Source organism: Oncorhynchus tshawytscha, linkage group LG05 (genome assembly GCF_018296145.1).
Source record: "Oncorhynchus tshawytscha isolate Ot180627B linkage group LG05, Otsh_v2.0, whole genome shotgun sequence".
In the NCBI taxonomy this organism is placed as follows: Eukaryota; Metazoa; Chordata; class Actinopteri; order Salmoniformes; family Salmonidae; genus Oncorhynchus; species Oncorhynchus tshawytscha.
The window spans coordinates 15,752,912-15,770,070 of record NC_056433.1 but is presented as its reverse complement, the minus strand read 5'-3'; the positions used below and the strand labels follow the sequence as shown (position 1 = coordinate 15,770,070).

The 17,159-nt window shown below is 41.0% G+C and overlaps 1 protein-coding gene across 1 annotated transcript; it reads right to left on the bottom strand.

Moving 5' to 3' along the window:
* Positions 1-5,944: 5,944 nt before the first annotated feature.
* LOC112249845 (homeobox protein Nkx-2.2a-like) lies at positions 5,945-7,435 on the bottom strand. Its single transcript, XM_024419566.1, has 2 exons — positions 7,321-7,435; positions 5,945-6,729 (listed from the first exon to the last, which is right to left on the bottom strand). The coding sequence occupies exons 1-2, from the start codon at positions 7,433-7,435 to the stop codon at positions 6,185-6,187; spliced, it is 660 nt and encodes a 219-aa protein (XP_024275334.1). The 3' UTR covers positions 5,945-6,184.
* Positions 7,436-17,159: the final 9,724 nt, after the last annotated feature.

The following is a 17,159-nucleotide window of genomic DNA, read 5'->3' as shown; positions in this document are numbered from 1 at the left end:
CAGGAGGTACAGTGCCTTCAGAAGGTATTCACATCCCTTGACGTTTTCCTCCAAAAATGTGTTACAGAGATGTATCCCTGGCCTACACACAATAACCCATAATGTCAAAGTGGAATTATGTTTGAAAAAATGTTTACAAATTAATAAAAAATGAAACGCTAAAATGTCTTGAGTCGATAAGTATTCAACTCTTTTGTTATGTTAAGCTTAAATAAATTCAGAAGGTGGCTTCCCAAGTGGCGCAGCTGTCTAAGGCACTGCATCACAGTGCTAGAGGCGTCACTAGAGCCCTGAGTTTGATCCCAGGCTGTGTCACAGTTGGCTGTGACCGGGAGACATATGAGGCGGTGCACAATTGGCCCAGCGTCGTCCGGGTTAGGGAAGGGTTTGGCCGGACGGGATTTCCTTGTCCTATTGTGCTCTAGCGACTCCTTGTGGAGGGCGAGTGCCTGCAAGCTGACATCAGTTGCCAGCTGTATGGTGTTTCCTAGCTTCTGGGATAAGCGAGCAGTGTGTCAAGAAGCAGTACGGCTTGCTCTCCATCTTTGCTTCTCCTGAGTCCGTACGGGAGTTGCAGCAATGGACAAGACTATAACTACCAATTGGTAAAATAAAAGTTCAGAAGTAAAAATGCACATGCTAAGTTGCATGGACTCACTATATGTGCAATAATCGTGTTCAACATGATATTGTTTAACCTCATCTCTGTAGCCCACACATACAATTATCTGTAAGGTCCCTCAGTCGAGCAAAGAATTTCAACCACAAAGACCAGGAAGGTTTCCAATGCTTTGCAAAGAAGGGCACCTATTGGTGTATGGATTTTAAAAAGCAGACATTGAATATCCCTTTGAGCATGGTGAAGTTATTAATTACACTTTGGATGGTGTATCAATACACCCAGTCACAACAAAGATACAGGTGTCCTTCCTAACTAAGTTGAAGGAGAGGATGGAACCCACTAAGGAATTTCACCATGAGGCCAATGGTGACTTTAAAACAGTTCCAGTTTAATGACTGTGATAGGAGAAAACTGAGGATCGATCAACAACATTGTAGTTATTCCACAATTACTAACCTAAATGACAGTGAAAAGAAGGAAGCCTGTACAGAATACAAATATTCCAAAACATGCATCCTGTTTGTAATAAGGTACTAAAGTAAAACTGCATAAATATGGCAAAGAAATGATCGTTATGTCCTGAACACAAAGCGTTATGTTTGGGGCAAATCCAACACAACACATCACTGAGTACAACTCTACATATTTTTTTATCATAAAGAGCGCTGCATCATGTTATGGGTATGCTTGTCATCACCAAGGACTGGGAAGTTTTTTAGGATAAAAATAAATGGAATAGAGCTAAGCACAGGCAAAATCCTAGAGGAAAATAATCTGGTTCAGTCTGCTTTCCAACAGACACTGGGAGACAAATTCACCTTTTAGCAGAACAATAACCTAAGCACAAGGCCAATACACTTGAGTTGCTTACCAAGATGACATTTAATTTTCCTGAGTGACCTAGTTACAGTTTTGACTTAAATCGTCTTGAGAATCTATGGCAAGACTTGACCCCCCACACACACACACACACACACACACCATTCCACCTCCAGTAATTCATGCATGTAGGTTCAAATATCACTAGTAAATGAGAACATTCTTGTGTATTCATCCAAGGTACTTTGCCCAACTGCTCCCCTCTGTGGACAAACCACTACCCTAACAGCTCTCCCATGTGCCCCTGCTGCCTGTTCTAAACTGAATGAGGTGAAACGAGATTTTTACAGACACTCTCATTTAACTGTTTTGTCTGTTAAACTAGTCAATGGATATTCAGACTCTTAATCTCTAAACATGATTAGATTTAAATAGATATGATCAAAATACATTTTGAAAAAAATATCTCATTAATTAAAGACCTACACCTTCCTGTAACAACAACTGAGGGGAAAAAAACATTTGTCTAAAATGCTCAGTGCAAATAAATTAGATTACAATTATTAACTGCTCAAATGACAAAGTCGGTGTAATATTGGTTCTGGGAGCAGGTAAGGGATATCCAGTATAGCCAGTCGTTATAATACAAATCCCCTGTGAAGACTGTAGGCATCTTTATCCTTTTTCATTAAGGCATATACTGCCATCTTGTGGCGAATAATACTACGTAGTTGTTTGATGCTCAGCTGCTGGTTGACTTATTAGAGCCCCACATTGGAGGTGTCATTTGTTCATTTAAAGAAATATTGCCAAATTATTAATTACTACATTTAGCTAACATTAGATGGTTAATCCAGAGATTCTTACCTTTGCCTCAATTCATCAGTCTCGTCCCGATCATGGCATTTGTAATTCTTTATGAGACTCACATTAGCAGCTAATTAACATTTCATTTTTGGGGGTAAATACAGGTGAATATATTGATAAAAGTCACCTTGTCCTAATGAGATTTACACAGTTATCAAAACTTCACGCCAGGGTAAGCCTACACTAAACACAGCCCTTATTTGAAGTGTTTCTAAAATCCCCTATGGGAAAAATGTATGGTGGAAAAACAATTGGAACCATTTCCCTGTTTGACCCCTGGGTTTTATGGGTATTATGACTCATACTGTGGTACTCTTTAAGGAATGCAAGTAACATTATAACTTATAAACCTATTATGTATTATTTATCACTTCAAAGTTGTGCTTGAAGTGCATGATGAGTGTACAGTTATCCACTGACTACAACATGTGTTTTAGAAAACTAGAGTGAGTACAGATATTTTATGTGCAAAGTATCTGAAAAACTGGTTACAAATATTTAGAGAGAGAGAGTAAGAGAGAGAGGGAGAGATGGAAAGAGTGGGGTTGCACAGAGGAACCTTAGGATAAGGACCCCCTCCCTGAAAAGATGCTGCATGAATTTGTAATTATTTTCCCCCTTGGGAGGTAACAATGGGATGTTTGAAAGCAGACACAAGTTGGGTTTTATTAGGGGTCCCTCCCCATCCCCTCCACGAGGCCAGCTGCCCACACGGAATACAACGTGTCCAACAAGGGTCACAAAAGAGCCAAGTGACAGCCTTTACAAAACCTCAGATACTTATTCCTTATCCTTACTGAGAGATGAGCTGACCAAACCTCCACAGCTGAAACAGGAACAAAAACCTCCACAGCTCTCCATTCACCACTGCCACAACATCCCCTCTCTTTTCCATGCTGTGCAGCTAAACCTCCACAGCTCTCCATCCACCACTGCCACAACATCCCCTCTCTTTTCCATGCTGTGCAGCTAAACATTCACAGCTGAAACAGGAACAAAACCACCACAGCTCTCCATCCACCACTGCCACAACATTCCCTCTCTTTTCCATGCTGTGCAGCTAAACATTCACAGCTGAAACAGGAACAAAAACCACCACAGCTCTCCATCCACCACTGCCACAACATTCCCTCTCTTTTCCATGCTGTGCAGCTAAACATTCACAGCTGAAACAGGAACAAAAACCACCACAGCTCTCCATCCACCACTGCCACAACATTCCCTCTCTTTTCCATGCTGTGCAGCTAAACATTCACAGCTGAAACAGGAACAAAAACCTCCACAGCTCTCCATCCACCACTGCCACAACATCCCCTCTCTTTTCCATGCTGTGCAGCTAAACATTCACAGCTGAAACAGGAACAAAAACCACCACAGCTCTCCATCCACCACTGCCACAACATCCCCTCTCTTTTCCATGCTGTGTAGCTAAACATTCACAGCTGCACTCTATTCTATAATTGGGGGTTTCTTTGTGAATTGATAAGCAATGCAGTTCTGTGAGAAACTGAGTGAGAAATAATGTAGTTTCAATTGTGTTTATATTGACTATAATGAATCTGTTGCAACAGGAAACATTATTCATAGGAATAGAGAATGTCAAATGGGTATTTTATATAATTACAACAGAGGTTGTTTCGTATTGTCTAACTTCAGAATGTATTAATATCCATACATATACAATCCTATAAGCCATACACAGGGTTGGGTAGGTTACCTTCTAAATGTAATCTGTTACAGTTACTAGTTACCTGTCCAAAATTGTAATCAGTAACATAATTTTTGGATTACTGAAACTCAGTAACGTAATCTGATTACATTCAGTTACTATTAGATTACTTTCCCCTTAAGAGGCATTAGAAGAAGACAAACGTGTATGTTACCAATTGAACGACTTCTATTGCAGGATAAAATGTAAAAGTTTACATTGCTGGCTGTACATGGATGTTACATTTTACTTTATGGATTGGTTATATAGGCTTCTTCTAAACCATAGCTTTCTACTACATACATACATTTCTACTACATAATATTAAATTATATCGTTACATTAATATATATAATTTACAAGTCCAAAAACTGTAGCAACTACAGATTTGAAGTATATCAAAAGAGTGCGAGTTTGAGCATGTGTCCATTAGGCCTATGGATGTATTTCTTTCCAGCATGAATTAGACTGAGTAATAGAAGCCAGACTTTTTTTCCACAGGCTATGCAGCTGCTGCAAGAGCGCATTTTCACTGGCTGTCCAATGGTTTCAAAAACAATGATTGATAGGCAGGTTAAACTTCTTGAATTCAACCATTATTGGGTTCAAATATGCATTTAGATGTGAACAGCCATCCACAACAACCACAATCCGTTAAGCGCAAATAGCTAAATGAGAGAGCAGCAGTGTGATTTACATCAATGCACTATGTAGATATCAACAATAAGTGATCTCTCTATCGCCGTAGACTACACCACTGCGGTCATCCTTATCTCCGAGCGTTTATTCAAATTCGGATAGCACCATTGGAAGACACAGCTTGGACTGTAGCCTACAAAAGTCCATTCCTGCTCTTTTCCCGCGATCCATCAAACACATTTGGTGTGTTGTCATAGGGGTCTCTGACCTCTGGTCACACTCGCTCAGGTGGAACAAACTTAAACTTGTATCTTTTTTCAATGCTGATTTAAATGTCATTGAGAAAACAGAGAAGTGTCAAAGATTTTTTTCGCAAACATCCTTTCTGAATTTAAAAGTAATACTGGAAGTAATCATCAAGTATTCTAGTTTTTCAGAAGTATCTGTAATCTGATTAAAATATATATATATTTTAATTTTAATATATTTTAATATATATATATTTTAATCAGATTACAGATACTTCTGAAAAACTAGAATACTTGATGATTACTTCCAGTATATATATATATATTTATTTATTTAACCTTTATTTAACTAGGCAAGTCACTTACGAAAAACATCTTATTTTCAATGACAGCCAAGGAACACTGCCGGGGTAGAACGACACATTTGTACCTTGTCAGCTCGGTGATTTGAACTTGCAACCTTCTGGTTAGTAGTCCAACGCTCTAACCACTAGGCTACCCTGCCGCCACAGGGTTGATTACAATATATGTTCTTGTAATGTAACAAATTTGTAATCCCTTACATGTAACGGATTACACCCTGGCCATACATCCTTTTTCAATCTGGAAACGCAAGGAAAATATAGCAAAATAGTCCTATTTGTTGTAGGCACGTGCATAGGGCGTTTTTACTTCTGAAAAGACTGTTTGCAATAGAGATTCACTTCAGGGTTGTTTCTATTTTTCCTCTGTGATTCAATAGCAAATCTGCCCGGAATTAGATACAGGAAAACATAAAACATGTTTTGCACGATCTGCTACTTTAAAAAAGGGAACTCGTATTCATCTAGTTTTGTGCGTAACTGCATCTATACGCATATAACAATTTTAACAAATAATAAACAAGTTACCCTAAATTAAGTGTCTATTCGATTCCCCTTATTGGACCTGTATAAAAGTAATTGAATGTAGTTTAATAAATGAATAATAACCACATCAAACTGACAAAGGTTTATTCACGACCATAAATATATAAGTTAAATAAAACAGTACACCAAAAAACATAAATTAATTCATAATATGAGCACTTTACAACAGACAACATTTATTTATAACATTCATTTAGCAAACATTATAAAACTAACGGAATCTCACGAGGCGTAACATCGTCCAGACCTCATGGGCCACCCCATAATCAACTTTGATGTGAATAAAATAGAGAGAATAATTTCAATCCAAATCAGGAAAAGTTGTATTTATATTTTTCGAATCAAAGTTATTTGAAGTAGGCCTATCCATCTTCTACCAAGTCCATTGGTACATTTGCGCCAAGTGATGCAGACTGGGCAGTTGTGACAATGCGTCGGGGCTGTAGTGAGAGCGCATATGCATGTGATGGAGAGAATAGGCGCTATACGCCGAGAGAGGTATTCCAGCCCTGAACGAGGCCTCAAGTTCCTGAGTTTTGCTAGTGTCACACGGTTTTCCATCCCGAATCAAAACCGGAATTGCCACCCGTCTTGGGGACACGAGATGAACCATTTCCATACACTTCTCAGCGCGTGCTCTCTTCATTTTATACCGGTGATTCTGGAACCAGATCTTCACCTGGGTCTGTGTCAGTCGTAGTGCGTTGGCAAGGTGCTCCCTCTCAGGCGCAGAGAGATATCTCTGTTGTCGAAATCGTCGCTCTAGTTCATATGTTTGCGCTTTGGAAAACAGCACCCTCCTTTTCCTCTTCTTTCCAGAGTCGCTGCTGTCAACTGCGGTGTCTCTGTCGATATCTTGGGATTCGTCAGCGGAGAGCTCTGGAGATTTGGGTTCGTTTCGAGAATCAACTGACAAACCTGTTTAAAAAGAAAAACGTCGGTTTGATTATTATAAAAGATGGACAATAAATACAGTGAAAATATAGTTAATATTCCATCATAGCCCATAGTTAATCTGAGCAAAGAATGGAAAATATTGAAGAGATTACCTATATAATCTTAAACAATGGCCTATTGGTGACAAGGGCTAAACTATGACGATTACGCGTGGATAATTACACAAGGAGACTTGCATTAAGCACGTATAATATTACACATTCTGATTATGCATGAATAAACTACTTTAAGAGTAGACTAATAAGTTAAACCCATAAGATATATGCCTAACTAAAATATGAAATAGTGAAAACGTTAATGCAAAGGTTTTTGTTTTCATTAATGACTTATTTGATAACTAATTGAAAGGATGATATGACTAGGAATTGGACAAATCTATTATATACCTAGATGATTATTAAACTTTTTTAAAGAGCTACTCACGTGAATATTGGATGCTGTTGGAGGAGGCAAGCCATTTTGAGTAGGAATTACCACCACCATCACACAAAAGGCTCTTATAGGGCACATTTCCAGCGTTTTCTAAAGATGGATTTTGCGTCATAATTTCACTAGTTTCCTCCTCGTTCTCATCCTCGGTCTCCTCCTTTCCAGAACCTCCATTGGTGTCAGGAAGATCCAGAAGGTCCTTTACAGAGAAGCCCATCTTTGTGTTGTTGAACGACATGGTGTGAGAAAGTCTGTGGTGCGCGCTGTAAACAGGAGTTCGTTTTTATCCCTGCTGCTATGCTGAACCAGTAAAACTGAACAAGAGGACACTATTTCAAAATGAGGTTAAGATGATATTCAGGCCGTGTCGTTTGGGTTAATTCAAGCCAAACGAAGAATGAATCCTGGCATGCAGTATGCTAGTTGTTCACCGCTGGCTCGTCGAGAGTGCTCCAATGTGTTGGTCATGGAGGAGCGCAGGAGTTTATGGAGAGGAGAATCTCATGGATGCTGCACGACTAGAAGCACTTGCATAAAGGAAGCCATCGCCAGTCGTATTGGTCTATATAAGGTTAGTTAAAACACTGAACCTGCAATGGAAAATGAATCGGAATAAGCCAGTGAAAGACAGAACGCGTGTAGGAGGTCCTTGGAGTCAAGTGGATGAAGAATATTTGTGGGTGTGAAATGCTAGGGTTTGGGGACATCCAAATCTCTGTCATTGGTGCTTCGGAAATGTGATGACTGGTATTATGGGACAGATAATTACCGAGATGGGGAGGGGCGTTTGTGCATGTCATTTACACAAACCACTATACTGCATTGCTTCAAACCATTATAATGTATCGCTTCAAAGCAAATACATATCTATTTAGGAGCAAAAACACCCTTTAAAGATGTATGTTATTAGTCTACGTATCGAAGTTTGAACTGTGGGTGTTTAATATGGATAACTCATGAAGACCTTTTAGGTCAATATTTTGGTGCAGGCTTAAGTCAAGTATCCTAGGGCCTATCATGAATGAAACATAGCCTGGCTCAGAATGTTGTTTGACATCTCTACAAGGCGTTTATTGTAAATAGGCTAACTACATTTGGATAAATACGTTCTAAGAGGAGAATAATACATTCCGTTTATTGAGTCTTACATACGGAACTTGCAGTAGGCTGAAATTATTCATGTTTGTCATTTTCTCCTTTATTACTATCATCGTTATTACCATATTATTGCCATATTATATCTTTATTCTTATCACTATAATTATTTGTTTCTGTCATAAATAGCTAACTACAGCATGCATCCATCCATGCATTGGCTAGACTATCAATAGCTACACAATGTCATACAAGTAGGCTATTTCCCTTTGGAATGTTAGTCAACATTTCTTCATAATAATAACACTAATTTTATTGCAGCAATTTATTTTAAATTCACGGGAAATCGAATGAGAAGCCGTTGAGTCAATATAACAAGCAGAATATCGTGTTCATATGATTAAGTTTTAGATCTTTTTATTCTGATGTCTCTCCCCTTTTCTATGCTCCGCTGCCCTCATCTAGTAGGCTATGTGATGTGGGTGACAATGATTCTCGTTCTCAGCGAATCCTCCGGGAGTCCTGGGTGGTCAGGCTAAGCAAACACACGTACAAACCGATTGCTAAGCTGCGGACAATGGGGAAAATGTAGACAAATGTCCGGCTCCTTTTGGAAGTTTTTGTGTAGGCTAAGATTTTGCATTTATTTCGGTTGCAAGATAATAGATGATTGACGCCCCCTTACAATGTGCCGTAACTGTTTGGAATAAATCCGAGGTTGCCCCTAGTTGTCATGGTATTCAACTGCTTTCAATGGACTATCTCTTCATTCATCTTTGACCGCCCAGCCTCGCTACCTCACACACACACACACACACACACACACACACACACACACACACACACACACACACACACACACACACACACACACACACACACACACACACACACACACACACACACACACACACACACACACACACACACGTTATTATTATTATTGTTGTGTTATAACTATGGCACGGCTTGTGTATTTGTTTGACCAGTAACAGGTTTCTTAAACTAATTTAGACTGACTGAGAGGCTATCGCTTACAAGACTACTTCACTGATATTTACATGTTTACTCTCTCACTCACAGTGTACACACCATGGGAAAAACAATCTGCATGGTACACACTAGTGCCTATAGGTCCTAAAGAGGGTAAACAACTCTCACTGAGCCCATGCACGTTCTGCTCGCCTGCTTCCTGAGATACCAGATCACTTTCTGAAGGGTCTCCCCTTACAATTTACACAACTTTATTCCAGGACAAATACAACCTTTCTGTAATTGATATAGGATGATCAATGGTTTATTAAAGTACACATATTTATGATCTTTGGTGAATGTTTGTAGCCCAAATGGATGTTTGTCAAGTTAGGGGTCAATGTTTGCCAGATTGTAAACCTTATTTGTTATTATTGTGTGTGCTACAGGTGGGAGATGCTATGGTGACCAGCGAGCTGAGATAAGGGGGGACTTTACCTAGCAGGGTCTTGTAGATGACATGGAGCCAGTGGGTTTGGCGACGAGTATGAAGCGAGGGCCAGCCAACGAGAGCGTACAGGTCGCAATGGTGGGTAGTATATGGGGCTTTGGTGACAAAATGGATTGCACTGTGATAGACTGCATCCAATTTGTTGAGTAGGGTATTGGAGGCTATTTTGTAAATGACATCGCCAAAGTCGAGGATTGGTAGGATGGTCAGTTTTACAAGGGTATGTTTGGCAGCATGAGTGAAGGATGCTTTGTTGCGAAATAGGAAGCCAATTCTAGATTTAACTTTGGATTGGAGATGTTTGATATGGGTCTGGAAGGAGAGTTTACAGTCTAACCAGACACCTAAGTATTTGTAGTTGTCCACGTATTCTAAGTCAGAGCCGTCCAGAGTAGTGATGTTGGACAGGCGGGTAGGTGCATGTAGCGATCGGTTGAAGAGCATGCATTTAGTTTTACTTGTATTTAAGAGCAATTGGAGGCCACGGAAGGAGAGTTGTATGGCATTGAAGCTTGCCTGGAGGGTTGTTAACACAGTGTCCAAAGAAGGGCCGGAAGTATACAGAATGGTGTCGTCTGCGTAGAGGTGGATCAGAGACTCACTAGCAGCAAGAGCGACCTCATTGATGTATACAGAGAAGAGAGTCGGTCCAAGAATTGAACCCTGTGGCACCCCCATAGAGACTGCCAGAGGTCCGGACAGCAGACCCTCCGATTTGACACACTGAACTCTATCAGAGAAGTAGTTGGTGAACCAGGCGAGGCAATCATTTGAGAAACCAAGGCTGTCGAGTCTGCCGATGAGGATGTGGTGATTGACAGAGTCGAAAGCCTTGGCCAGATCAATGAATACGGCTGCACAGTAATGTTTCTTATCAATGGCGGTTAAGATATCGTTTAGGACCTTGAGCGTGGCTGAGGTGCACCCATGACCAGCTCTGAAACCAGATTGCATAGCAGAGAAGGTATGGTGAGATTCGAAATGGTCGGTAATCTGTTTGTTGACTTGGCTTTCGAAGACCTTAGAAAGGCACGGTAGGATAGATATAGGTCTGTAGCAGTTTGGGTCAAGAGTGTCCCCCTTTGAAGAGGGGGATGACCGCAGCTGCTTTCCAATCTTTGGGAATCTCAGACGACACGAAAGAGAGGTTGAACAGGCTAGTAATAGGGGTGGCAACAATTTCGGCAGATAATTTTAGAAAGAAAGGGTCCAGATTGTCTAGCCCAGCTGATTTGTAGGGGTCCAGATTTTGCAGCTCTTTCAGAACATCAGCTGAATGGATTTGGGAGAAGGAGAAATGGGGAAGGCTTGGGCGAGTTGCTGTTGGGGGTGCAGTGCTGTTGACCGGGGTAGGAGTAGCCAGGTGGAAAGCATGGCCAGCCGTAGAAAAATGCTTATTGAAATTCTCAATTATGGTGGATTTATCAGTGGTGACAGTGTTTCCTATCTTCAGTGCAGTGGGCAGCTGGGAGGAGGTGTTCTTATTCTCCATGGACTTTACAGTGTCCCAGAACTTTTTGAGTTAGTGTTGCAGGAAGCAAATTTCTGCTTGAAAAAGCTAGCCTTGGCTTTTCTAACTGCCTGTGTATAATGGTTTCTAGCTTCCCTGAACAGCTGCATATCACGGGGGCTGTTCGATGCTAATGCAGAACGCCATAGGATGTTTTTGTGTTGGTTAAGGGCAGTCAGGTCTGGGGAGAACCAAGGGCTATATCTGTTCCTGGTTCTAAATTTCTTGAATGGGGCATGTTTATTTAAGATGGTTAGGAAGGCATTTAAAAAAAATATCCAGGCATCCTCTACTGACGGGATGAGATCAATATCCTTCCAGGATACCCCTGCCAGGTCGATTAGAAAGGCCTGCTCGCAGAAGTGTTTGAGGGAGCGTTTTACAGTGATGAGTGGAGGTCGTTTGACCGCTGACCCATTACAGATGCAGGCAATGAGGCAGTGATCGCTGAGATCTTGGTTGAAGACAGCAGAGGTGTATTTAGAGGGGAAGTTGATGAGGGATGATATCTATGAGGGTGCCCGTGTTTAAGGCTTTGGGGAGGTACCTGGTAGGTTCATTGATAATTTATGTGAGATTGAGGGCATCAAGTTTAGATTGTAGGATGGCTGGGGTGTTAAGCATGTTCCAGTTTAGGTCGCCTAGCAGCACGAACTCTGAAGATAGATGGGGGGCAATCAGTTCACATATGGTGTCCAGAGCACAGCTGGGGGCAGAGGGTGGTCTATAGCAGGAGGCAACGGTGAGAGACTTGTTTTTAGAGAGGTGGATTTTTAAAAGTAGAAGTTCAAATTGTTTGGGTACAGACCTGGATAGTAGGACAGAACTCTGCAGGCTATCTTTGCAGTAGATTGCAACACCGCCCCCTTTGGCAGTTCTATCTGGTCTGAAAATGTTGTAGTTTGGAATTAAAATTTCTGAATTTTTGGTGGTCTTCCTAAGCCAGTATTCAGACACAGCTAGAACATACGGGTTGGCAGAGTGTGCTAAAGCAGTGAATAGAACAAACTTAGGGAGGAGGCTTCTAATGTTAACATGCATGAAACCAAGGCTATTACGGTTACAGAAGTCGTCAAAAGAGAGCGCCTGGGGAATAGGAGTGGAGCCAGGCACTGCAGGGCCTGGATTCACCTCTACATCGCCAGAGGAACATAGGAGGAGTAGAATAAGGGTACGGCTAAAAGCTATGAGAATTGGTCGTCTAGAACGTCTGGAACATGGAGTAAAAGGAGGTTTCTGGGGGCGGTAAAATAGCATCAAGGTATAATGTACAGACAAAGGTATGGTAGTATGTGAATACAGTGGAGGTAAACCTAGGTATTGAGTGATGAAGAGAGAGATATTGTCTCTAGAAACATCATTGAAACCAGGAGATGTCATTGCATGTGTGGGTGGTGGAACTAATAGGTTGGATAAGGTATAGTGAGCAGGACTAGAGGCTCTACAGTGAAATAAGCCAATAAACACTAACCAGAACAGCAATGGACAAGACATATTGACATTAAGGAGAGGCATGCTTAGTCGAGTGATCAAAAGGGTCCAGTGAGTGGAGAGGTTGGTTGGGGGTCACGGCGATTTAGACAGCTAGCCAGGCCATCGGTAGCAAGCTAGCATATCATGGCCAAGCAGAAGCTTCTCTGTGTTCTCAAAGGAGCAAACAAACATTCCCAGCAGGTTCTTAGTTAAAGGTGATGTTATATTCTAACCTTTAGGGTCAAAACAAGCCAAGGACATTGGACACAACAATAAACATCCTTCTTAATGCCAGGGGGAAAACAGTATTGTGATAACTAATGCAATACTGTATCGATTCAACAATTAAATGACATGTTATCAGATATATTCTGACGTTGAGGATTTGTTAGCAGATTTATCAGGCAAAAGGTTTTTATATTTAAAAGACCTTAGTACCATAGTATTCCAAATGTAATGCATTACAACAACAATTAGTTCCATCCTATTGCGGAACTGAATTGCAATGGCCTACACAAAGAATTGTGAGGCATATAATCACAATATGTATGTAAATGTATGTAATCGTGACCTATGTATCATCATATAGCATGAGGGCCCTGCCAGCCTTATTCTGTATGCTGGCAGATCCCTGTTTTATAATCAAATCAACCCAGACAGAATATTGAGAGAAGAAAACCAGTGTGAAGTGGTGTCAGGGGGCAGAGCTCCTAGGCAGACCTGTCAAACTGTTACCATTACTGGCTGCAAGAGGGAGGAGGAACCAACTGCCTGCCTGGTAAGCACAGGCAAATAAACACACACGCACACACACACACACACACACACACACACACACACACACACACACACACACACGCACACACACACACGCACACGCACACGCACACACACACACACACACACACACACACACACACACACACACACACACACACACAAGCATATACCCTGATGCCTAGTCACCTTACCCCTATATATATCTACCCCTACCACTCCAATATCCCTGCACATTGTAAATATGGTACTGGAACTGACCCTGTATAAATCTTGTTACTTTCTCATGTTCTTCTTATTTTCCATTCATTGTGTGTTTTTGTTCTACTTTACTTAATGTTATAGTATAATATTTTTCTAATTCTGATATTGATTACTACATTGTTGGAAAAGAGCTTGCAAGAAAGGTATTCCACTGTACAACACAACTTCAAACGTGAAAGCCTCTGTCCTAAACCAATCCTATCGTTGCCTTTAGAAATACTTCCTTGTCAATGTTAGGTGAAGAGGGCCACCTACTGGCTCACACTGACACTGGCCTACATCCACCAGTAGTAGTATTCCCCATAAAACTCTTCTCAATTCAAGTTAGCAGGTGGCATGGTCTGCGTGTCGACATGTCAATCATTCATTCAATGATGAAAGAAAATGAAAAGTGTATAGAGTGCAGTGGGTTAAACCATAGGGGTTTCAACAGGAGATGTGTGAGGCATAATAAATACAAAAATCACAGTTGAAATACTAGCACTGCACCACCTGTGTAATTCAACCCTCTACATCTGTGAAGCATAGAGGTATGCAAAATAGGCTCCAATAGCATGTTTAAATCCACTGTCCGAAAAAGACTAGGTCATGCATTTGGATAAGAACTGTAATTAGCATGTTTTTCCAGATGGTGGAGCCTTTGTATCAATAATACACTGACAGCAGGCAGTCCTACAACAGTAAGGGAGAATCTCAATTGCATACATGTTCATCACATCCTCTCTCCTCAGATCCCTTTTTCTTCCCCATCCCATGGGTTTTGAGAATGGCAAGTGACACTCTCCATAAGAAAACGGTTTGCTGTCAAGATGACTGCAGAGCAGTCAAAGGTCTGAAGAGAAAGACAAGTACATTTCCTTCAGATTGTGAAAAACATGTTCAATTCACACGTTCAGTATGTGAAATATCCCTGCAATAATGTAGAACAACAAATATAGATTATTGGATGACGCCATTCTGACAGCAAGTCTGACAGCTTTGGCCTCAGGATAGGTTCATACCAGACAGAGAGAGCAGCCTGTTTAACCTCTTGTAGAGAACATGTCCTAAACATCCTGCATCCATGGCAACAATGTTATCAATTTACTCTTCCTTATCTACCTGATCTGAGGCTCCTCTCAGACTCTGAGGCGCCCCTCAGGTTCTCACCACCATGAATGAAGAGAGCACACGTACAGGGGGGAAAAGGAACAAATACGTTTTGGGAAGGCGATTGTGAATTTGATCTGAACAAATAGGTATTTTAAACGGAAATGATTTATCTCTGCTGTTCCCATACAGTTCATGTTTTTCTGTACAGCCAGGTCATCCATGATACAAGTCATTATTCCATATCCATCCCTGTCTGAGGACGTTGGAAGATGACGTGGGAACCCGCCACTAGGGGCACTATTATGCGCTATTACCTTCAAGTAGATTTCGGTAAGCATCTGCCTCGGATTCCAAAGGTTGCAAGTTCAAATCCAGCGATAGAAAGTTGTTGTTGATATTTTTGTTTTAAGCTGCTAACCAGCTGTTTCTGCCTGTAGTCTGTTGGTTAAGGCTATAGTATATAGCAGCTAACCAGCTGTCTCTGCCCTGTGGTCTGTAGGTTAAGGCTATACTATATCATCACTAACCAGCTGTCTCTGCCCTGTAGTCTGTAGGTTAAGGCTATACTATATCACCACTAACCAGCTGTCTCTGCCCTGTAGTCTGTAGGTTAAGGCTATACTATATCACCACTAACCAGCTGTCTCTGCCCTGTGGTCTGTAGGTTAAGGCTATACTATATATCACTAACCAGCTGTTTCTGCCCTGTGGTCAGGCTATACTATATCACCACTAACCAGCTGTCTCTGCCCTGTGGTCTGTAGGTTAAGGCTATACTATATAGCAGCTAACCAGCTGTCTCTGCCCTGTGGTCTGTAGGTTAAGGCTATACTATATCACCACTAACCAGCTGTCTCTGCCCTGTAGTCTGTAGGTTAAGGCTATACTATATCACCACTAACCAGCTGTCTCTGCCCTGTAGTCTGTAGGTTAAGGCTATGCTATATCACCACTAACCAGCTGTCTCTGCCCTGTAGTCTGTAGGTTAAGGCTATACTATATCACCACTAACCAGCTGTCTCTGCCCTGTGGTCTGTAGGTTAAGGCTATACTATATCACCACTAACCAGCTGTCTCTGCCCTGTGGTCTGTAGGTTAAGGCTATACTATATCACCACTAACCAGCTGTCTCTGCCCTGTGGTCTGTAGGTTAAGGCTATACTATATCACCACTAACCAGCTGTCTCTGCCCTGTGGTCTGTAGGTTAAGGTTAAGGCTATACTATATCACCACTAACCAGCTGTCTCTGCCCTGTAGTCTGTAGGTTAAGGCTATACTATATCACCACTAACCAGCTGTCTCTGCCCTGTAGTCTGTAGGTTAAGGCTATACTATATCACCACTAACCAGCTGTCTCTGCCCTGTAGTCTGTAGGTTAAGGCTATACTATATCACCACTAACCAGCTGTTTCTGCCCTGTGTTCTGTAGGTTAAGGCTATACTATATCACCACTAACCAGCTGTCTCTGCCATGTAGTCTGTAGGTTAAGGCTATACTATATAGCAGCTAACCAGCTGTTTCTGACAGTAGGTGCGGACAAAATGCACAACGACCACTATGCAGCTTTACAGAACTTGGGAGACTGCAATGCTGTCCCTCTTGAGAATATATTAGAATTTAATAAATTATAATAGAATAGAACCTAATAGAATAGCATAGAATAGAATAGAACCTAATAGAATAGCATAGAATAGAATAGAACCAAATAGAATAACTTTAATTTTTTCTGTGAGGGAACGTTACCAAAAGCCATGTAGCAAAAGTCAGTCCACCATTTTAAAATGTTTTACTCTCAAATGACCTCTTCTGTGGTTACACAGTTCCACCCCAAAAACATGTGCTTTTGAACTGTACATGACAGGTCACAGAGAGTAGCTAAGAACATCATACTGATAGAATAATTACAGTCACAGGAAATAGGTCGTCTAAATTGCCACCTACACTGGTTTATAAGGAGTGTGTAGCTAAGTGATAACCCATCAGTATACAAAATAATTCTGTAATGACAAGAGTTAAATGTCCTCCTTTTTCTTGCATTACAGTGTAATTATGCACTTTACAATGTACAGTATGTTATTCGTATCAGTGTAAGAACTATTCTTTCGTGACAACTTTGAAGATTATGACTTGAATTGTCTCAAATATGAATAATCTTAACGCTTAGGTCGTCTTATTGTACATATGGGTATAACTGGCATCTAGAATAGAGAACATAACAAATTGTGAGATTAAAAAGGCTGAAATATCTGGGCAGCTATAATTTACA

Coding starts and splice junctions, on each gene's coding strand:
- LOC112249845 (XM_024419566.1), bottom strand. CDS start 7,435: ATGTCGTTCAACAACACAAAGATGGGCTTCTCTGTAAAGGACCTTCTG. Junction 6,730..7,320: donor TGAGAACGAGGAGGAAACTA/GTGAAATTATGA, acceptor CTTTTTAAACAG/GTTTGTCAGTTGATTCTCGA.